The following is a 24112-nucleotide window of genomic DNA, read 5'->3' on the forward strand; positions in this document are numbered from 1 at the left end:
TCACTTATGCTACCTATTAGTGATCTCCAGTGACACTCTTTGGATTGGGATAGAACATTAGAAACATGCATGGAATAGTTGGCGGCTATGGAGATGTGACATGCCAAACTTCATAGTATTGATATAGAGGAACTTAGTGCAATTTTGCTTAGTTTCATTGATTTTGCTAGAAGGGAAAAGGAAAAGGAGGTGTATCTTCGTGATTTGTATGATGATGAGGCGACTTCCTTGCTTCTTATTGGTTCTCAAGCCTTTGAATTTTCTCATTGGGTTAATTTGTGGTGCTTCGTTTCAATTGGCTACGCTGAGTTGGCCTTAATTAGGGTTTGTAATGGATTAATTTGGCCTTTGATTCTAGATCAATTCTGGTCGTTCATTGTAACTAGGGCTCCTATATAAACCCCCTTTATCTCTTATTTGTGAGGTTGGTTGTTTGAGAATTGTTGCTGATATAATGTCAAATTTGATCTACTTTTCATTGTTCTGTCTTCCATGATGAATTGTTGTGATCAAGTTTGCATTATTGCATGGTTATCTACATCTCTCATATAGATTATATTTTACTTAAAGTTGTTAGAATAGATTTTGTTTCAAGTAATTAGGTTTTTGTGGATGAAATGAATTGTGGATGTTCACTTGTTAGAATCGAACAAGTTCGGGCCACTAGCTTCTTGCGCATTGTAAAAATTACCTTAAATGGTGCTGATAAGTCGATGATCAAAACACATAACTTCAATATTGAGTCTTTAGTGTGCATTCATTTGATTGGGTTAAAGGAGAGATATTGATTTGAAAATCTTTAGTATCTACCATAGAAGCTTGCACTAGGTGGGTGGAGTTGTTGGCGAGTGTACACCTATTAGAGTCCAAGTCCATCAATGTTTCCTTATGATCATAGTTGGAGATAAAAATAGTAGGACAAATGAATTTAGAGTCCAAAAGTTGGAAAGCAAAAGCATACTTTCATTGCACATTGTGAAGCGAAGTCTTTCTTTAGAAGTGCATTGTTGATAAGTTTTGAATGAATCAACTTAAGTCGCCTTGATGATCCTACAAATCACATTATTTCATTGAGCAAGTATCCATAGTTGGAAGAACCTTGAAGTCACTTTATGATCTTACTTTGCGAGATCAGCATAAGTAGTGAGCTTATATCAAGAGAGAATTAAGTGTTAGGTGTCTCATCTTGAAACACTAAGTGTTTGATTTTGCATGTTGTAGTGGACAAAAAAGCGTATCACTAGAATTGGCACTAGGAGGGCAGTTCAAAGTTCATTTGAGTAGTCATCAAATTTAGGATGGTGTGATATGGGGATATCTAGACCACAAAAGCCAAGACAAATTGGGTGACATATTAGAGTGACATCATCCTAACATTCAATTCTCTTGCTTGGGATCATAAAAGAGGTGAACTCAAGTTTTTGCACGTTGCTGATGTAATAGAAAAGGAAGAAGAAGAGGCTCAAAGGATTGAGAGGGAGAATCAAGAAAGGTTGGAATGCAAGAGACAAAATTGAGATGAGCGTTGCCTTCATACATTCACTATCCAATTGTGCAACTTGGGTTGGACATAAACATAAGGCAAGAAATATCATCTTAGATTTGGGAGCTTTCATTTGGAATCAAAGAGAAGACAATGCACATTATGTAGTTGCTCGAGTCATCTTGGAAGAGGAAGACAAAGTTGGTATTAAATTTGTAAGAGAAAGGAAAAGAATTGAAAAACACATTAGAGAAATGTTGGAATGTGAGGAAAGAGAAAGGATATAGAAAGAAAGGGAACTGCACATGAGAGCTCAAAGGACGCTCCTAACAGATTCAACTTCGAGAGACGCTCAGAACTAGAATACAAGCTAGATAAGAAGATTGGATCTTTCTCTCTTGAACAATTTGAAAGACTACATTCAGAAAGAAGACAAAGGATACTAAGGTCCACACCACATCGAGAAGAAGAGTGGTTGAATTGACATTCCAAAAGAAAGGAAGGAATCATTGGGTGGCAAGCACTTAAGTCGAGCAGGTTCCTCTCGTAGTCCAATTCAAGCAACTCCAGTAATTTACCTAGTTCCAACCACTATGATGCAACCTACACCATGGATTCAGAACAATGCTCCACCTCTCACATTCAATTTGTACAATGATTTGCCAAAGAATCCAAAATGTTTTTGTTCCAAATTTCATGTGAATGATCCCAACCGCACAAGGAAAGAACACATCAAGATTTTCAAGGATGCCCTATGCAATAGGAGAACTCACTGTGAGGATGTGGCATGTAGGCTCTTTTCTCACTCTTTGGGTGAAGAAGCTTTCTATTAGTTTGTGCATTTGCCCACTTTATCTATAAGTAGATAGGATCATCTGAAGAAAACATTCATCAGGAAGTTTGGTATCCCCACCTGTCCATTAGATTTGTATAGATGTTTTGCAAACATTAGAAGACAAGACCAAGACTTGATTAGTTCATTCAATAATCACTTTCATAAAGCCTACATACAGTTGCAAGCTCCATGCATAGTTCAAGATGTGGGTGAATTGGAGATGTACTACAATGCCTTGGATTTTGGAATAACCCCATTTACAAGGGTCTTTGCTTCAACTCCTACCAACTTGAATGAAGCCTATGCCAAAGTGATGGAAGTGGGCAAGCAAATAGAAAAACAAATAGCCAAGTGCCACAACTTACTTATCAAGCTCCATCAAATCAGTTGGGGCTACATCTAAGGGCTTCACTTTTGCAAGCGCCTATAACAGTGTTGTTATGTCTTCAAGGTGCAAGAACATCTATAAGAACACAAGAAGAGAAAGATAAGACGGAGTTAGTTGAACAATTTAAGAAGTTGTCCACAAAAGTTATATATTTGAGGAATCAAAACAATCAGTTACAAATTATGCAAAGGAATTTCCAAGGGAATAGTCAAGGTGGCTTTCAGGGAAATTACCAAGGGAATTATTAAAGAAACAATCAAGATAAGAACTACCAAATAAATAATCAGGATATTAGATACCAAAGGAATAACCAAGGAGGAAACTATCAAGGTGGTGCTTAATCAAGCAACTAGGGGTACAACAACAATAAAAAATGACTGTGGAATACTATTTCAAACATTGGTAATGCGATGTTCTTCTCGACAATCCACGAGCTATAGAGAATAGACTAGCAAATAAGACATTCCTAGCTGAAGCAACCCTATCAACTGGGGGTAGGATACATGAGACAAATCAACATTTGGAGCTGCAATGTCTTGAGTTTAAGAAATTACAAATGTATTCCAAAAGGTAGTGTAGATTCATTTGCTAATCAAGAGAATCCTCTAGTTAGAGGACTTGAAAGCGTCCCAACTATGAGATATGAACAATGCTTGACTTTCAAGGAGTTCTTGTTCCCTCTTGAATTTTATGAAGATCATATTGGGAGATTAATGCTAGTGTTAGCCAATGGTCCAGTGGAGATACCACACACTAAGTTTCCACCAGAATCTATTGAACCAATGAAGAGAGGTTGTTATCATTTTCCACCTATGGATAATAGTGTTTTAGTTCATGGAACACAATAGGTGTAGGCATTTCAACAATATCAAGGGAATGGATTGAAAGTTTATTAGAGGAGGTATAAGAATTACGAGCCTTTAACATCATCTATCCCTACTAATAATTTCAATACTGCTTCGCATCCAAATGCAAGCAATATACATGGTTATCTAAAGGAATCTCTTGCACATAGATAAGGTGGAAATAATAGTCAGAGTATAAGCAATTCACAAAGCAACAATCGAACTCAAAATAATAACAGAGAGCTACTAGCCATACTTTGAATGTTGAAAGTTTGAGGAAATTGGAACATAGTGTAATTGAAGAGCTAAGAAAGGTAAATATAAACTTACCTTTGTTTGAGTTGATGAAGGTAGCGGAAGTAAGAGATGTGTTTTTAAATAGCTTGAAAGATATTAAAAGCCAAGGTGCTCATAGTCAAGCCTTAGAGAGTAATGCACAAGGAGTAAGTAGATCCTCCCATAGCACATCCGATGTGGTCCAAAATACAAATATGGGTAAGGATGTTCCTTACTAAGATCAAAATGTGTGCAACAATTAGAGCTCATCACACCCAATTTACATGGCTTAAAGTACTTCAACTTCGAATCCAAAAGTAGCTAGATCTGGAAGGACTATAAATGACCAAAATACTACAAGGATAGAGGTCAATGAAAAAAGAGACATCTCAATTGTGTTTTTCCAAGGGAAGGATGAGCCTGCCCCATTTTCACTATATAATTGTTTAATTGATTCACGGGCATCAAGCAATGTTATGCCTTTGGCTATTTGTAGGAGATTGTGAACTATCTCGGCAGATACAAACAAGGTCACATAGCTAGATAGAATGAAAGTATTAGTTGTGAATGAATTGAATAACATTCACATGCAATTGGCATCAGAGCCTAGAAAGGAATAACATTTGAATAGATATGCGGTCACTGATTTCTCACACGTGGTTTCTATGGAGGGGATTCCTAACCAAATAAGAATTGAAAGCATCCCTAGGTTGAGGCTGATTACTACAAAATATGGGGAGCAGAATAAGATCTTATTTTCTTAAATAGACTCGGGTCTATATCAACCCCAAAGGCAAGAAGTATTGATGTTGTATGTTTCACAAGGAGATAAGGAAGCTGGTTATTTAGAGAGAAAAACTCTATAGAGATTCATAGAGAATGATGAAAGCTCTTAGTTTGAAGGAGGAATTCTATGCTAAAAATTATGAAACAAGGACTTGAATTTACTGACTACCTAGTTCATTTAGAATTCACAAAACTTTTCATTTGAAATTGTCTTGCACCATGTGCAAGATAGCATTTGAACAAGTAGAGAAACTAATGTAGGATCTTTAAAGATAGATGATAAGATGGAGACACAAGAAGTTCCTCCACAAGAGGATATGGCTTGAAAGTAGTAAGATGGGAGAAGAAAGAAATCAAGCCTGATTAAATAGGATGAACAAGAATGCCAAATCAATTGCATCAAAGGAATCCAAAAAGGAACATTAGGGAGACAATCAAATGTGGACTTTGGCATTTGTTGGTTCCAAGACTAAAGTAGGATCAGGATCTGGGTATGTGTTGACTAGTCCAACAGGAGAAACATATGTCAGCACATAAATTGCAATTTCCTTTTACAAACAACATGATCGAGTATGAAGCTTTGATTTTTGGATTGGTATGCACTATCAAGAAAGGTGCGAAGGTAATTCATGTATCAAGAGATTTGCACTTAGTAATATCCCGAACTTGACAAAAGTATGTGTGCCATGAAAAAAGATTGAAGAGATAGAGAAACAAAGTGTGGGATCTAATTGAGAGCTCTGATGCCTTTTAAATCAAATTTGGTTAAACATATGGTAACAAAGTGCCAAATGCTTTGTGCAGGTAACAAGCTCGTTGACACCGCTTTCATTGGAAGGTTTGAAGAAGTTCAAAGTGGAGCTTATGTTAATCCAATCAATACTAGATAATTTGACAAACTTCCGAGTGTTTGAAGATGACAAACACATTAGATTTCTTGAAAAATTCATGTTTGCTCAGCATAAATAACTGATGATGACAAGATCAAAGAAGCATAAATAAACTTAGATGGGATCATGAACTTGACAAACATTATACCAAAGGGTATGATCCAACTAGAAAGGATGTTTGATGTGGATCAATTTAGTAAGATTAAGTATCATCTCATAGGAAGGGATGAATGTAAGAAGGTAAATTTAGGAGCAAAAGAGGAATTGAAGATCATGCACGTTGGGAAGGTTTGCACTCTTGAGGAAAGGGAAGACATTTTGAAGTTGATAAGGGAATTCCTAGACATGATAATATGGGGATATGAAGATTTGAAAACAAATGATCCCTCCATCATCACACATACCATACTACTAAAGGAAGGAAGCAAGCCATTCAGGGAATGCCAAAGGTCAGTCAAGTCCTTGCTAGAACTTTGATTTATTAGGAGGAAGTGAAGAAGCTATTAACAACAAAGATAATATTTCCATTGCAATACTCAGTGGGGGTCACCAATCTAGTCTCATTGTGGAAGAAAAATGGAGAGATAAAGAGTATATGTGGATTTCAAAAATCTAAATAAGGCATCAAAAACAAACAATTATTGGTTGTCATCATTAATTGAAGTACAAATTTTGAACGGATCCCAGATGAAGTTTGTGGATGGATATTGAGGATACAATCAAGTGATAGTTGAAGAAGATAGGTTGAAGACAACTTTCATCACTGAGTGGAGGACATTTGCATATAGGAGGATGTCTTTTGATTTGATTAATGCTTGAGCAACATTTTAGGGGGCCATGGATTATGCCTTTAGGAAATTAAAAGGTAAATGTGTTATCAATATGGACAATATCACAATATTTTCAGAGAAAAGAGATGACCATATCCTAGATTTGACGAAGGTATGTACTAGATGCAGAAAGTTTTGGATATCTCTCAATCCCAAGAAGTGCATGTTTGGGGTGACTGAAGGAAAATTGCTTAAACACGTTCTTTCAAAAATGGAATTATGATTGCTCTTGAAAGAGTGGAGGCTGTTTCAAAGCTAAGTTTGTTTGCTAGTAAGAAGGAATTGAAATCTTTCTTTGGGAATATTAACTTTGTGAGAAAATTCATTTCAGGATTTGTGGAAATAGTAATATGCTTATGGATCACATGCTCAAGAAAGATGAGATGGATTAGACCCTAGAAGCTAAGAAAGTTTTTGAAGAAATAAAAGAAGCCATTGTTAAGGCACAAGTTCTTGTGAGTCCAAATTATGAAAAGCCATTCGACATATACTTAATTGCTTTAGATCATGCTTGTGCAACAATTCTTACATAGAACTGAAGAGAATGGAGGGCACCTTGTTGCTTTTATTAGTGCTCCCTTTAAAGATGTGGAACTAAATTGACCTAGTTTGGAAAAGAAAGCTTATGCATTGGTCAAGACGATGAAGAAATTTAGACCTTGCATCTTGAGAATTAAAGTACATGCTATAGTTCTTGATGTTGTTTTGATAGCCTTATTGATGCAAAACGAATTAGGTGAGAGGAGGAAAGTGAGTTGCCACTATACATGAATATGACATAGATATTCGGCCAATGAAGCTAGTTAGAGGACAAAAGATGGCACAAACATTTGCATTTGAAGGCTCATACTTAGTGCAACAAGTTTACAAATTGGATTATGTGTGTCCAGGCACAAAGTTATTATCAGTTACTTATTGAATCACAAAAGTTCTTTGCATTTGAATCTAGTACACAAGAAGACATTGAAGTTGAAAAGTAGAAGGTACATGTTGGAAGCGTTAGTATTATAGAAGCAAAAGCATTAAATCATCTATCTAAAATGTGTTGGGAAAGATGAATCAAAGAGAATTCTAGAGCATTTTCATGACAAGTTTGGAACAAGGCATGGAGCAAGTCTAGCTAGAACACATAAAATACTAAGAGCAGACTACTATTGGCCAACTTTGTTTAAAGATACACATGACCATATGAAGACTTGCCGCATTTGCCAAACAATTGATGTTCGTGTGAACTTTATGATGCTACTCCAACCTATCATCAAGGTGAGTCCATTCTCGAAGTGGGGACTTGATTTTAGTGGTACAATTAATCCACTTCCTCAGTGCAACACAGGTATATTTTGATCGCTATTGATTATTGTTCTTGGTAGACGAAATCCCTGGCCTTAAAGAATTCCAAATCTGAAGTTGTTATTAAATTCCTAGAAGAGAAGATAGTTACAACATTTGGATTTCCTTATGCTTTGGTTTGTGATAATAGTTCTGTTTTTTTTTTAGTAAAATGTTCTAACTGGGTGTTTGATCATGGGATTATGCTAAAATTTTCATTTAATTACTATGTTCAATGAAATGTTCTAGCATAATCAACTAATAAGAACCTACTTACTGCTATCAAGAAATTGTTAGACAAGAATCCAAGAGATTGACACATTGAAGTTTGTCTTATGGGCAGATAGAACAAGAACTAAGGTGTCCTTAGGGACATCCCCATACCATTTGGTATATGGACAAGACTTGACCTTCCCAATTCAACAGAGAATCCCAACCTTGCAATTTTTGCAAGATTATTATGACGAGGAATGGGCCCCAAAAATGATAGGTCAGCTAAATACCTTAGTAACAAAGGATTGGACATCTTTTCACATTGACTCCATGATTAGACAGAATCATGTGTTTTCCTAAGAATAACACACTGACTTCATTTTATTTTGTCAACCCGAGATCGTAAGTTTGAGAGGGTGGCTGCAAAGTATATGCTCTAATTCCTCTTTAAGTCGTTACAACTAAATAGAAAAGGAATGCTGAAGGAAACTAAGCTAGGAACTAAAATGACATCTTATCTTAAAGCTTAGAGTACTGCTGCAAACAATAAATCTATCTATGCACCTATGCTGCACAGTTCAATGATTCTGTTATCAATGGCTGTAGGAACAACACAAGTCTACTTTGCAAAGAAACAAACAAGGAAATGAAATCTATTATAACAAAGCAGTTCACTCACTAAGTGGGCCCCCTTGGATGAGTGAACAGAAAAGACGATCAAGATAGAAGATGGAAACTTGAACTTTGTATTCTATTCATTCATAGTAAGAGATTACATCTGATTAAAAACAAGATTACACACTATTGTTATGAACAAAGAATCTATGCTATCTTTCTCTCGGCAAAAACTTCTTTCAAAGCTACAACGGGCATTATTTAAAGGAAAGTTACAACAACTTTCTACTTCTACGATCACTCCATCAACAAGGATCAATTACAGAGTTATAAAGTTTACAATAGAAATATCATTAACTGCGATTTAACTCCTCCAAGAATATAGAAGGTTGCGGAAGCTATATTCACACGCTGCCATAATAGAAATCACACAATAATTTGCTTGTTATGGTGATTCATCAATCTGGTCGGCTTTGACTTAGCATTGAAATGTTGACTTTGAATATGCGTGACAAGTACCTATAAAACATTAAATGTAACAACTTCCACACACACACACACACACACACACACACATATATATTTCATCATCAATGTTAGAAAATGTATAATGTTCAAACTATCACTCTTTGCAAATCCTACGGCTACAAGAAGGAATCTACCAAAACATAGCATGAAACAGGAAACATTTATCAGTATGTAATATTCCTTCATTATACCATAAAAGTCCATAGATTCAAGCAAACACAACATATCTGAACTATCTATATATCAATCTTCGTGTCTTAACATATAGATAATATATTCATAAAAACATAAGTTCCTTTGCTTAAACCATAGAGTCATAAAATGCTTCTGCAAGATAATTGTCTAAAAACAAGATAAAATGTTCTCAAAATAATGGCCTTTTAGAGGCTCATCATTCCCCTCAACTGATCTATTGTTGGTCCCCAACAATCATGAAGTTCCTGATCTAGGCCTGCACTCTCTAGTCACTAGGTGTCCTTTCTCCAGGCTCATTCTTCACATAATTGGAGTAACCATAATTTGTCTTGAGCCTCTTCCAGTGTCGAACTTCAACAGTCATGTCATGATCTTCTGCATTGTCATTTGTTGCTAGTAGTGGCTGCAAGAGAATTGGGGGTTGATACCTTAATGGTAACCAATGTTTGCACTTATTTCTCCCCAAGTCTGTATACCAAGGAATCCTAATTGTAGCAAGAGTCAAGTTTTGTGGAGAGTGGGGTTCTCTTATTTTTAGATCACGTGGCATTCTAAACCATCGCTGCCTTGAGGCAACAATTGCTGTCTCAACATTCTGAGATAAGTGTTGTTCCTAGTCTGTAAAGGCCCGTTCTCTGATTGTACTCACCTTACCAAGTCTTGCAGGATTGCCCAAAATAGAAATCCAATCCAGATATGTTCGTCTAGAATGTTGAACTTCCGGTCTCATGAACAAGGGTGCTGTCATTTCATTCTCCTTGTGGGGTGCAAGTTGATGTTCTCTGCTTATTTCATTTTGTATCCATGACATTACTGCTCTTAAATGTACATCCCCTACATATAGGATTGGGTTCCACTCAGTGTAATTAGGCACGGCCAGGTTATGAAGATACAATTCACACAGTAAATTTTTCAAAGCCATGGGAACAGATCGAAATGCATCATAAAACTCATGTGGGGTAGAGATAGAGGGATTAAGACCTTCCACAATTCTAGTCAATTTATAATTTGCAAATTGTTCGAAATAAAACATATATTGGTGATGGCGACCTACATTCCATTAACTCAGGAATCAATGCTATGATGAGCTCAATTCTTCTCTTTAGGACTTCATTCTGATCTGAACTTTGTTTCAACTGGTAACTTTCCTCATTAATAACATGCTTTAATTTGGCTTTCTCCAATTTCCATTGAGCTCAAACTCATAAGAGCTTTTGAAACAAATTAATTCGTGTAGACAGATTGGGTGGTGGCAATGGCTCTTGGTTAAAGAGGTCTATCCATTTAGGTGCCAAATAGGGAGTTTTGTTGACACTTTGCGATGTTGAGCACTCTCCTTTTCTTATGACAATTGTTGTCTCCACATCTTCTTTCCTACTGGATTCAGTGGTTGCTGTAGTTAATGTGTCTACCCTCCTCTTGATCCAATTTTTCTAGTACTTCCTTAACAATTTCAGGTCTAAATTCTAGATAATTCTCCGAAGGGAGTTCTATAGAATTTTTACTAATATCTTGCATATCAGGGTTTTCTTCAAACACCTTAGATATTTCAAGCTCAGGAGACCCCTTATCACTGTCAATAAGCACATAATCAACACTACAATCAGCTTCCGATTGTAGATTCTGGGTTTTGCTCTCATTTTCACTGGCTTGAGTTTGCTGCAAAGAGGAATTCTTTCCATATTCAAAAAACTCAAGGGTAACTATGGGAACAGATGCTTTAGGAACCCTACTCTTGGAGAGTCTCACAATTCGCCTCATGGGTGGTGTTGACAAGCATGGAGGATCCTTTCGTTTCCTCTTGCTTACAGGTATTTCCGCTGCAGGTGCTTTAGGAGGTTTTTCTAGATCTTCCTCCTCTTGAGGGTGCAGGGGTTCATTAAGGTTACTCCCCTCATCTGGTTGTTGTTCTAACCTTTCTGCTTCCAAAATTTTACCTTTGTCTTTCTCAGTAGGAGACCTATTCTTAGCAGATGATGTGGCCTCAAGGGCACTAGCAACTTCTACATCTTTGCTTCTTTTTTTGTTAACAATGGAGGGTTCAACTTTGTAAATCCTCTTCTTAGTCCGTCTACGACTAGAGGGAGAGGCTTCAGGAGCATTTTCACCTTTGGCAACAACTTTAACAAACAAGCACCAAGATGATCCACTTGCCCTTGTCATCTATCAAGCACCACTGCCATTGCCCCCTCCAGGAATAGCTCAGCCTTAGCCTCAACCAACATTTCCTTTTCCTATCCCTCCTCAGCAAGGTAACCAAAATTTGAAGAACATACCTGCTGTTGCACTTCCCAAGTTTTTATTAAGATAATATCTTATACTTTCTATAATAGTCAACTACTTGTCTGTAGTCCGTCTTTCAGTCTAGATAGGAATGTTTCCTATCCCGTCTCTTTTTTCTTCAGTCCAGATAGGAATGTTTCCTATCCTGTCTCTAGTTTTGTTTCTAATTTCGTCTTCAGTCTACGTTGTTTCTTTTAGAAACGTCCTTGTAATTCTTTATAAGGAACACATTTGTTCCTTTGTTAATCAATCAATCATCTTGAAATCCGTTAATCTGCCAACTCTTCTTGAATCTTGTAACATGGTATCAGAGCCATGATAAGGAATTTTTCGAAAAATTTATAATTTCTTTTGAAATTATTTGCACACCACGACAGTCGTCTCTTTTTTGCAGCCTCTTGGTTTGCAAAATCCGTGCCTGTATCTTTGGAAAGCTCGCAATTTTTTTCTGCAAATCGCGTCCAAATCACACGCGTTTGAAGCAACTCGCATCCATATATTTTCCAGCTCATTTGACAGCAAAATCGCGATTGTAGGATCAAGGATTAGTTCATTTTGTTTACATTCTTCATCATTTGCGCTCTCCTTGGAAAAAATCTGCCATTTTTATCAAGAAATCTGAAGTTTTTTCAAGCCTTTTTCAGCCAGGGCCGTTTTTTTCGAAACCCTAATTTTTGGCTTCGAAAAAATATTTTGTTTGCAAATTCTTGGTGGGTTTTTCGAGAGCTCAACTGGGTTGTCGTCCGTTTTTCTGGGTGCCTCGATTTTTGAGCCAGCGGATCCAAAAAATGACAGTAGATTCCTTCTGGGTTTCTCGAGCTCTCTTTTGAGTCATTCTCTGATTTTTCTGGGTCTTCCGTATTTTTGCCTTGAAGAACGTGCCTTCACAGATTTTCACAGTTTTTCATTGAAAAACGTGCCATGGCATCTCTGACAAATATTCTGCTCGAACATAATTCCAAATTCAATGGTCGTAATTATGGAACCTGGAAGCAACGCATCATCGCAATCTTCGAATATCGAAACACCGATCAACTTGTTCTGTGTGTTATGTAGCGTCCGACTTCTTCGGGTCCTGATCAAGGCGAAGCTGCATTTTTCGCCTTTTGAATTTGTTTCTGTTTTTTTGGGTTTGTTGATTTTCTCCTCAAAAATCATTTCAAGTTGTCTGTAATACGCAAGGTTGCGTGAGGTTCTGGGTTTTACCGTTTTTTCCACAAAAACGAAGTTTTGTAAATGCAACTTATTTTGAGTCATAGCACTCTTCTGGCAAAGCTTCTTGGTTTCAACATACTGTAGATCCAGGGAGGGTCTCAATTATCCCAAAATGTTCTGACATTCGTACGTTGACCATTAAGGGAGGGTATTAAGATAATATCTTATACTTTCTATAATAGTCAACTACTTGTCTGTAGTCCGTCTTTCAGTCTAGATAGGAATGTTTCCTATCCCGTCTCTTTTTTCTTCAGTCCAGATAGGAATGTTTCCTATCCTGTCTCTAGTTTTGTTTCTAATTTCGTCTTCAGTCTACGTTGTTTCTTTTAGAAACAACGTCCTTGTAATTCTTTATAAGGAACACATTTGTTCCTCTGTTAATCAATCAATCATCCGGAAATCCGTTAATCTGCCAACTCTTCTTGAATCTTGTAACAGTTTTATGGCCTGATCACTGAGGATCCTGAAACCTTTGTCTTTGAGTTTGACATTTTATTTAGAAGTTATGATTATACAATTAATGCCCACAAAACGAAGTTGTTTCCTTCTACCGTCAAAGAAGCGACTCTGAGATTGTTCATGGGGTTGGGTGCCGATACTATAGCAGATTGGCCTACAATGAGCAATTTGTTTCTCACAAAGTATAAGGAATATTGTAGGGGTTGAGATTTAAAAGGGGATGACATTTTCAAAATGTCCCAAAAGGATGATGAAACCTTAGAAGATTATGTTTCTTGGTTCATGTTCAACCTATAGCGTAATACACAACATCAATTGAATGAGGAGTCAAAGAAACATCTTTTTTTGAGAGGTGTAAATGATGGAAGCATTGAAGCTTTAGACCTTATGGCAGGAGGAGATATCACTCAAAAGACTTGGGTTGATATACAAAGTATATGCCTGAATTATTCCAGAGCTACTGTGAAGAAAGGTAGGGGACTTGGAGATCTACCACATAAGTCCAATGGTAGTTCAGGAGTGTTCAAGATGGAATTATCTAATGCAGTTGGATGAGAAGAGAGACGAAGCCCTAGATAAATTTTTGAAATATCAAGGGGTAGAGAAGAAATAAATCTAGAATCAAGGCCTTCAGGATTTCTGACTTAGTTCTATATTGGGATAAAGCACATGAGAAACAAGGTTATCATGATAAATTTGACAAACTTTAGAAATGATTTTAAGCTGAAAATATTGACTTGAGAGGATGTCTCATTGCCTGTTAATGGGCAATTTCTCCAGTATTAGTTATGTACCTACAACTTCTCCTCAGGTCCTTTTGTACATAATTAGAATTGGTTTCCTTCCATTGTTTAGTTTAGGTGTTTTCTTGAGTGGGTTAGTTAATTCACCTTAAACCATTTGGCTTGAGACCTTTCATAGCTGCCTCCTTGGGTTTGTTAAATACTTTAGCACTATATGAAATTCTGGAATATATAAATGTCAAATTTATATTAAAATATTTTCTAACAGATTTTTGGAGAAACATCGTATTTTGTCTAACACAACAAGTGTCCTATTCTACAACGACTTCTATTCCTCTCTCTTTCTGGGTTCTACATACTCCTATACGAAATTATCCTTATCTGATGTGGTGACCGTTTTGGTTAATTTGCCTTAAACCATTTGGCTTGAGACCTTTCATAGCTGCCTCCTTGGGCTTGTTAAATACTTTCGCACTATATGAAATTCTGGAATTTATAAATGTCAAATTTTATATTAATATATGTTCTAACAGATTTTTGGAGAAACATCGTATTTTGTTTAACACAACAGATGTCCTATTCTACAACGACTTCTATTCCTCTCTCTCTTCTTGGGTCCTGCATACTCCTATATGGAATTATCCTTGTCTGATGTGGTGACCGTTTTTGTCAAAGAGGAAGTTTATTATTGTCGCATCTTATCCAAGTCTTGTGTAACGGATGTCTTCATGCAAGATATTTATCCTGGCACCGCTCGCATTAGGTTCCTTTCCACTCTTCAAGCATTGATGTTATGGACGGCTTCAGACACATCATCTGATGCATTTTCTTCACCGCATGTATTCTCCCCATTCGTGATCAATTAGACATATATGTTCATGCTCGGCTTCTGATGGTGTTGTTGAAACATTATACTCTGCTCGTATCTGATATACAGAAACTGCGTACGTGGCTCATATCAGTCACGTGATCTGCATAGACGTCTAGTCTCTATTATATGTTCAGCTCTCTCAGCCAGCATACATATCTCTCTCTGTTTTAATTGATGTATTGATCAGATTAAGGTGTTCTGGAGCTACAATCTCGTATCTTCATCATAGGTGCTAATTGGAGATTTGTTGTCATATGTTTATAGAACTATATCTCTGATTCGTTGAGCTGAGTCACAAAATTTTTAGAGCAGTGTATCTAAAACTTTGTAATTGTGATTTCTCCATAAATCTCAGGATTTGTTTGGGGGGGGCTGGGTTGTTTCCCTCATTGTAGAGGATTTTTCCCAGGATATATAGTGTGTTTTGTTTATGATTTCTAGTACTGTTTTCAACGTGGTATCAGAGCTCGGTTTGATCTTTAAGGTTGGATTAGATTTCTTCTTTCTATCCTGCTTCCTTATTCCCATCATGGTGCCTGGTTTGAAGGTTGAAGATAGATTGGAAGGAGCATCTAATTTCATTTCTTGGAAATCCAGAATCTTATTAGTTCTTGAGGAAAATGATCTTCTTTCATTTGTGGAATTTGAAGTTCAAGAACCTACTGATCCTGTAGAAAAGGCAACTTGGAAGAAGAATACAGTTCTGACCAAGAGGATTATCATTGACTCCATGAAGGATCATTTAGTGCCTACTATCTCCAAGCTAAAATCCACCAAGGAGATGTTTGACTCCCTGCATAGTGTGTATGAGATAAATAATACTAGCAGAACTCTGACACTTCATATGCAGCTTCTTCACATTAAGATGTGTAAAAGCGACTCCATTGTCTCTTTCTTCTTGAAGATTTTTCAGTTAAAGGATCAGTTGAGTACCATTGGAGAGTCTGTCAACGACAAAGAGCTGGTTATGCTCGCTATGGATGGTCTCCCTCATTCTTGGGAATCCTTTATCCAAGGCATCAGCAGCAGAAATGATTTACCAACCTTTGAAATGTTGAGGACTGATTGTATTCAAGAGGAATGTCAGTTGGAGGCTAGAGGGAGTTCTCGTAAATCTCACAATGTGGAAGATTAAGTGCTTATTTCTCACACTTCAAGGAAAAGAGGGAGAAAGAAGTATTTCAAAAGGTTTGAAGATAAAAATCCTTTCTCATCTTCTGATTTTAAAGAAAAAAAGATTTCTCCAAGATTAAATGTTTTAGGTGTGAAAAACTCGGTCATGTTGCTAAACATTGTACTGTGAAACTCAATCTTCACAATGTTGTTGTGTCTGATTTGAAAGACTCTTCTCCTTCAAAGGATTCTTGTGATCATTTAGAAGGTCTTGTACTTATATCAGCTTTGTCTAGTCATGTACAAGTTGATCGAAATGCTTGGCTGATAGATAGTGGTGCTTCTCGTCACATCTCCTTGGGTTTGTTAAATACTTTAGCACTATATGAAATTCAGGAATTTATAAATGTCAAATTTATATTAAAATATGCTCTAACAGATTTTTGGAGAAACATCGTATTTTGTCTGACACAACAGGTGTCCTATTCTACAACGACATCTATTCCTCTCCCTCTTTCTGGGTCCCACATACTCCTATATGGAATTATCCTTGTTTGATGCGGTGACTGTTTTTGTCTAAGAGGAAGTTTATTATTGTCACATCTTATCCAAGTCTTGTGTAACGGATGTCTTCATGCAAGATATTTATACTAGCACTGCTTGCATCAGGTTCCTTTCCACTCTTCAAGTGTTGACGTTATGGATGGCTTCAGACAGATCATCTGATGCATTTTCTTCACTGCATGTATTCTCCCCATTCGTGATCGATTAAACATATATTTTCATGCTCGGCTTTTGATGGTGTTGTTGAAACATTATACTCTGGTCGTATCTGATATACAGAAACTGCATACTTGGCTCATATCAGTCACGTGATCTGCATAGATGTCTAGTCTCTATTATATGTTCAGCTCTCTCAGCCAGCATATATATCTCTCTGTTTTAACTGATGTATTGATCAGATTAAGGTGTTCTGGAGCTACAATTTCGTATCTTCATCATAGGTGCTAATTGGAGATTTGTTATCATATGTTTATAGAACTGTATCTCTGATTCATTGAGCTGAATCTCAGAATTTTTAGAGCAGTGTATCTAAAACTTTGTAATTGTGATTTCACCATAAATATAAGGATTTGTTTGGCGGGGCTGGGTTGTTTCCCTCATTGTAGAGGATTTTTCCCAGGATATATAGTGTGTTTTGTTTATGATTTCTAGTCCTGTTTTCAACAGGGTTTAGGTGTATCAGTTTAGTTTTCCTTAGGGTGAATTTTCTTAGGTTTAGGTGTTTTAGTTTAGTTTTTTGTAGTATAGGTGTCCTTGCTTTAGTAGGCTAGGTTTGAGAGGGATCCTATTTGTGAGCAAGGTGGTGTGTTTTTAACGCATAGACTGGTCTACTTCTGTTAGGTTGTGTTTGGAGTATTTTCTTGATATTCCTCTGCGAGGATTCCTTGAATTGAAATTGTTCCTAATAACTCGTCTTTGGAAATGGATTTGTACTAAATTGTTGTGTTTAGGATACCCAAGTCTTTTAGTTACAACTTTTTATCAACATTTAACTGCTCCAGGTTCTTAGAAAGTTCTCAAAGTGAAGTTAGAATTAGTGAAAATTATACATTTGTGGTTTCTCCAAACCCTTTACAAGTTGTAAGTCAAAATAGAATTTGAAAAGGAAAGAATGAAAGAAATGTCAAAAGAAAAGAGGAAAACGAAAGAAAAATCAAAAAATGAGAAAGAAAAGAAAAGAAAATCAAGGCAGTTTGGCTTTGGGTGAGTGAATACCTCTATCGGTTCTATAAAAAAATACACTAAATCATATGGTATTTTTGAAAAATAGTGAAAGTATGGAGGTCAAAATCCAAGCATGCTATGAATTTCCACCGCTTTGTATTATGTTTGCTTGAAAAAATTTCTAATGGAAGGGGCAATTTTCCCCAAGGGTGCGCTTGAAATTTTAATAAGTTTGGAAGTTGTCCTGACTAAGCTTGTTTTTCCCTTGGAGGGAGTTGGGAACTTGGAAATTTTTCTAAGTTTGGAAGTTGTCAAGATAGGGGTTGTTTTTCCCCAAGACGAGTGTTAAGTATGGAAGTTATCCAGACTAGGGTCATTTTTCTTCCTTGAGTGGCAACTATGGATTCTAATTTTTTTCTGAAGTGTCGAATTTGTCTAGACTAAGGTTTTTTTCCCCTTGTGGAGAATAAGGAGTGATGCTAAATTTTGTAAGTGTTGGAAATGTTTGGACTTGGGTGTTTTTTTCCCCCACAAGGGGAGTATGGGATGCAGAATTTTTTCCGAGTGTAAGAATTATCCTAACTAGGGTCGAATATCCCCTTTGGAGCTAAATTGCGAAATGTTTTTTAAGTAAGGATGTCCACACTAGCGGTGATTTCCCCTAATGATGTTAAAGTAAGATCAATTTTTTCTGTGTAAAGTGGAATCTATCCAAGCCTTGATCAACTTCCCCCCACCTTGCATGGATGTAGTTGTGGTTTTTTATTGACTTTGGCAAATTTGGGAATCCCAACATGGATTATTTTTCCATTATACAAACATTTTATTAAATTATCAAAATTAATGTTGGAAATTAATAAAGTCAAATTAGATGGTAAATCTTTTATCCCACATTGCTTATAGGAAGCAAATAGGAGGCAAAAACAAGTATAAAAGGAAGGTTGCTGCTGTTATAAACATGAATATCTTTGAAAAACAAAGACTAAGATTGTTAAAATCTGGAGAAAGAGGTCAAGTTGAAGCACAATCTAACCTTGGTGATTGGAGTCTAGGTGAAGAAGGAAGATATCTGCAATTGAAGAAGGGTTGAAGGTGACTCAGGAAGCCATTAAAGGGCTATGTATTTTCAAACTTATTCGGAAACACAACTTATCTTCAGACTAAGGTCTAAAAATACTGAAGCAGGAATGACTTTGAGAAAAAGTCTCATAATCTACTTAATTGCTAAATCACTATAAGGATTGTTGCTGTGTGTTTGTGTATCATTCGTGTGCAAAGAAAACCAGGTTTGAAGACCAATATCATCCAGAAAAGGTACGTTTCAATAACAATATTTTCAACTGTGGTTCAGCCTACATGGATATTTGGATCAATTAATTATAGAATAAATATGAACAACTTGAGTAAGTTGTTTGAAGAAGCAAAGATATTAAGGGTTGCAAATTTCCTGATCAAGATACACAGCTGAAGATCCAAGTTGCAGAAGGAAAAAGAGATATAGTTGGCCTTGTTTTGTTCTTTTCTGTTTCGGGCTTTGCTCACTTATTTATTTGCTATCTGTGGATCCTATAGGCTATCTGTTGTCTTCGACATTATTAAAAGCATTCATTTATTTGTTCAACAATATAGCATTCTCAGATGCTTGTGCCAACAACCAAGTGTAGGGCTATTCATCTTGCTGGATAAGCAGAGATAATAAACTAGGATTTTACTGCTCACAGGCTTTATAAGATTCCTCATATGATTAAGTGCAATCTCTGGATCAGCAGGATTTCTTGCTATTGATTACTAGTGCATATGCTTGTTGGACTACTTGTTGAAGAGCCAAACTCAACTCTGGTGGTCAATAACTGTGTCCTATCCATTTGGGGCCTGCACTTCAGCACTACAAAGTCAATGCTTGCATTCTATCGAAGCCTTTGCACACATGGTTACCTGACCTTGTAGTTTTTAGAAGCTTTACAAGCATTTGTTAGTTGCATTAATGTTGCAAGGCCTGCTAGCTCTACATTTACTCTCATGGTTGTATGACTTTCTACAGTTCATGAGCATAACAGCGCTCTGTGTAGTGGCAGTTATCTTTTTATTTAATGCTTGTCATGATTTATTGGGCATTCACTGGAATATGAGAAATTTCAGAACTGGTTTTCTAAACAGAAGGATATTTCATAATTCCTTTTTTCCCTGATTGTTTGCAATATCAAGTACAGTAGAAACAGAATTTAATCAATTTTAGATTGTCTTGTAAAAGACTAAAGTTAGAATGTGACAAGCTCTTAAAATCAATGTCTTGTGCATAGGTGAAGTTAAAAATTCCTGATAAGCTGTAAGAGGTGCCTAGACATGTCCTGTATGATTTCTAGAGTTTACATGTGTAGCCTCCAGTCAAAGGCAAGCATCTGGAAACTAGGGTTGGTAGATTATAAAGGATTCAGAATAGATCTCCCTTCACTATATTTGCTCATCACTCTCCTATCTTGAGGAAGAGTCTGGCTTAGTTGATGGTATATTGACTCCTGTGACTAAATGACTAACTGGGTTATCTTAGAGAATATCTTCTTCCTTGAGAATTCCCTGGAAAATATGATATTGAGAAAATGAAAAAAACATATCTACCTTTTTTATATTTTTGTTACAATCTCAAGAAAGTAGCTCAAGTTTTTGTTACTGGGCCTTGAGTCAAATCCTTGCCAACTGATTATTTTAACAAATTGTTTACATACAAATCTAACAAAGTAATTGAAAAGGATACATTGGACATGTATTAAGGAAATAGTATGCAAGGTACAAAATTCTGATCATTCGATGATGGAAATTATTCTGATATTGATGTATAATTGCAGGTCAAAGAAGAAACTGGAATACATATGAATTCGAAAGATCTTGTTAACCTTACTGCTTTTCTGGATCCTTCAACAGGCAACAAGATGTTTCCCTCTCCGGTACACCATTTACATGTTAGGATTCCATTTTATGCAGATTTTAATTGTAAATTTTTGTATGGATGCCAACAAACATGTCTACCATAATAAACATTTTGTGGTAGTGTTTGTTCTCTTTGAATCACAAAAATAGTTAGTCTTTTTGGTGATCACTAAGAAAGGATTAAAATAAGTATTTTCTCTTTTAAGTGAACAATTCTCCTCCATTAAATTACTGCATAACTAACATTTTTGGTCATCAATGATTTAGTGCGAATAGAATAAATTTAGGACTTATACCATTGGTGATTCTGTAGAACTCATTTCCTTGGCTTTTGAATGTTCCGCATGATGCATCATTCAGGGTGGATGTGATGAAGAAATCTCTTTATTATTGTATAGGACCCATGTGGAAAAAGAGGTCAGTAAATCACCTTTCAACCTTTCTTGGAAATGTTTTATATACTATATAGTTCATTCATTGTATTCTGAACTACTCTGGCTCTTTTGCTGTTGGTTAGATAATCTTTCTGATCAAAATAATGACAATAGTGCATTGCTATTGGTGGAAGTCTGTCATCTATTATTTATTAACATTGATTTGACAGGTTATAGATTCATTACATGGGCAAGAAACAGGCCTTCGTGATGAAGGTGAATTAATAAAGTTGCGTATAGTACCCTACGCAACACTTTGGCGTGTAACTGCAGATGCAAAGGCTCTTGCTGCAATTGCATTGTATGAAATGGCCAAGAGAGAAGGTCTTTTGCCTCAATAGAATACAATTGAGTTGCTTGGTTCATGGTTGTGTATTTGGCCACACAATCCATTTCAGGATATGATGTGATGATATGATATTGATAACTTTTGCTCACCTAGGAAGGTTGTTGATCATGGCGCATAATTATCTATACATATTTGATTGAGTTGAATATTGATGGTAAGCCACAATGAAATATGAAAACATACTGGATAAATATAAATCATGAATAATACTTGAATACATCTCATTCTGTATTTTCACTAGATAATTAAGGCCATCTTACTTGTTGGAAAATAATATGCATAATCCATTTATAGATTTGGCCTAAGTAATTAACACTTTAGAAGGATAGTAAGCCAATTGCTAGCCAACTGAGAACTCTTGACTTGAAGCTACTCGCTTATTCCAAATGGTTTGGATTCTTCTTCAATCCCTTTGAAGAACGTCTTGCAATGGAGTAAGAGCATCAAGATATGATGACACCCTATAGTATTCCAAAAAAAGTCAAGATACATTGTACAAGTACTGTTAAAGATCCGGCTTTTCATACATAGGAAACAAACTGAACAATATTGGTATAAACCTTAAGCATTAAAACCTAATATGAACACAAGTACCCCAAAGTTGCATTAGGCCTTTTAAAGAGCTATATCTTGCAATAATTATGGCTCACCACTATATAGCCATCCTACATGGTGGTCACAAAAAATATACATGGAAAGTGCTAAGCGTTATAACACTTTAAATAGATCTCCTTATTTGTTTGTATACTGGTATGGATTAGTTGTCCTTTCAAAGGATCTTAGCCAAGCATTAACATCTAAGAACTCTTAGTATGATGGTGCTCATAACATAATAAATTCTATTTGGTCTTCATGTAGTCTCTGAAAAATTATCATTCGATGTTAGGGTGAAATTTATCAGTCAATGTCATAAGGGTGCCAAGAGAGAGAGAGATAGAGAGTTTGATTTCATAGCATGAAGGGATAGCTCATGTGGATCCCAAAGATGTTTAAATCCATACACATAGAGGTGCGAAGTCAATATAAGATTTCTATGTTATTGCTAGGAAAAAAATCCGCTAATCATAAAATAGGATTCACAATTAAAAAGAGCTTTACCATATACTAGGCCACATCACCATTCTAGATGACATGTTCTTTATTAATAGAGCATGCTAGAGATAAATAGGGGCAAAGCTTTACTTCACCTAGGTTTAATTTAGACATAGTTTGTAAGCTTTTCACTAATTATAATAGATGTAATGAGTTCTAGGCAAACAATCTAACTAATATAATTTTGAAATCAATTTTTTTGGTCTATCCAAAGTTAGTTGAGTTATACAACATATCATTGTGCAAAGGAGTTCTTGTAAATTATGCCAAGATATTCATAGAAAATTAAATAGTTAAAACATTGAGCATGTGCTAAGACATTCATAGAAAAATTAAATAGTTAAATATTAGGTATATAGATAAGATGATTTAAGATGAGATAATTTTATTAATGTCCAACAAAAGACCACACCTTGGGTCTATGGGACTAGAAGCTTACACCAAGAAGATCAAGTACAATAATGAAGAAGAAAGCAAGAGACATCATGGAAAAGATTAGGTATCCATCCTCAAAGGGAAAAAGTCCAACAACGATTGATATGGTTGGCGATTACCAGAGGCCTTATGGTGAGGTTGAGTGCTACAATAGGAGTGTTGCTGGTGAAGAGGTCCCTCGCGGGGTCTCACAGATTTGGAATGGCTTGTGTTAGTGAAACTGCATGGTCGCTTCACACCCTGCGCTAGAGCTAAGGGCAAGAAGAAGGTCGTAATAAGTTATGCCTAGTTCTAACTCGTGGGAAATGATAGTTGTAAAGTATGGCTGCAAAGCTATAAGAACTCATGAAAATAGAGCACAATGGAACGCTGATCTGTGTACTTGAAAAAGTTTGAGAGGGACTGCAATCTCTAAATAGACAATAAAATCTTCCTCTAATCTTGTAGTATATGGGGCATTTGAAAAGGAAATGAATCTTAGATTCTGCCTTTGCTAAGATACAAAGTCTACACAATCGATCCTTTCTAGCAATATGTTGATTGACCTGGATTTGGAGTCTCTACGAGCCCACCCTGAAGGAACCAAGGGAGATATCCAGGGTGTGTGTACAATATCTGTGTAAGTACTTAGGACGTACTCCATCCCGAATATCTAATAAGTGCTCGAAGTAGAAAGCCATCCTCAGGCATAGTCCCCCTAGAGGATCAATCCAAGTTCGTATAATATAATGCCTATAGATGTCAAATCTGACATGCCCGTTCAACTCTTGCCGATAGGGGAGGAGATGAGCATGAGCGTCCAATGAGGACTAGTAGGGAGGGAGACGGTAGATGTCGATCCCAATTGAACTCAACAGGATAGTAGCCTGAGCATACCAACAACGGGCTCTAGTAGCTGGATCAGAGTTTGTAATGGCAACTGAAGAGCAGTAGGCTAAGTAAGGGTATCTGTGTTGGCCTTCAGCCGAGTCTGCAAAGCCACAAAGATGGTGGAGAAAATAGATCAGGATGGGTGAGCTCCAAACTCAGCCAAAATAACACCATGAGGGGTTGATCTATGACATTTGATAATTCGATAGAGGAGCAGACTTTGGGTTGTTAGTTTGTGGTGACTGATTAGGGAAGTATTGTACATGTTGTAATCCTAAAGTGGTAAAAATACTTGTATAAAAGGGCTTGGGTTAGGGATTGATTCATAGTGGTGATGCAAAAATTGGTTCTTGCAACGGTATTGAGCTGTAAGAGATTACAG

At 36.4% G+C, this 24112-nt stretch overlaps 1 protein-coding gene across 1 annotated transcript in view; it reads left to right on the forward strand.

The window, feature by feature from the left end:
- The window catches only part of NUDX14 (nudix hydrolase homolog 14), a 118669-nt gene extending 97117 nt beyond the window's left edge, over positions 1-21552 (forward strand). Inside the window, exons 7-9 of the mRNA XM_089830630.1 lie at positions 20469-20567; positions 20911-20967; positions 21155-21552. Coding sequence (XP_089686756.1) covers positions 20469-20567; positions 20911-20967; positions 21155-21325 — 327 coding nt within the window. The 3' untranslated portion in view covers positions 21326-21552. The remainder of the gene's footprint in view (positions 1-20468; positions 20568-20910; positions 20968-21154) is intronic.
- Positions 21553-24112: the final 2560 nt, after the last annotated feature.

The sequence above is a fragment of the Cupressus sempervirens genome, chromosome 1 (genome assembly GCF_028749045.1).
Source record: "Cupressus sempervirens isolate cs-2001-9-10 chromosome 1, ASM2874904v1, whole genome shotgun sequence".
In the NCBI taxonomy this organism is placed as follows: Eukaryota; Viridiplantae; Streptophyta; class Pinopsida; order Cupressales; family Cupressaceae; genus Cupressus; species Cupressus sempervirens.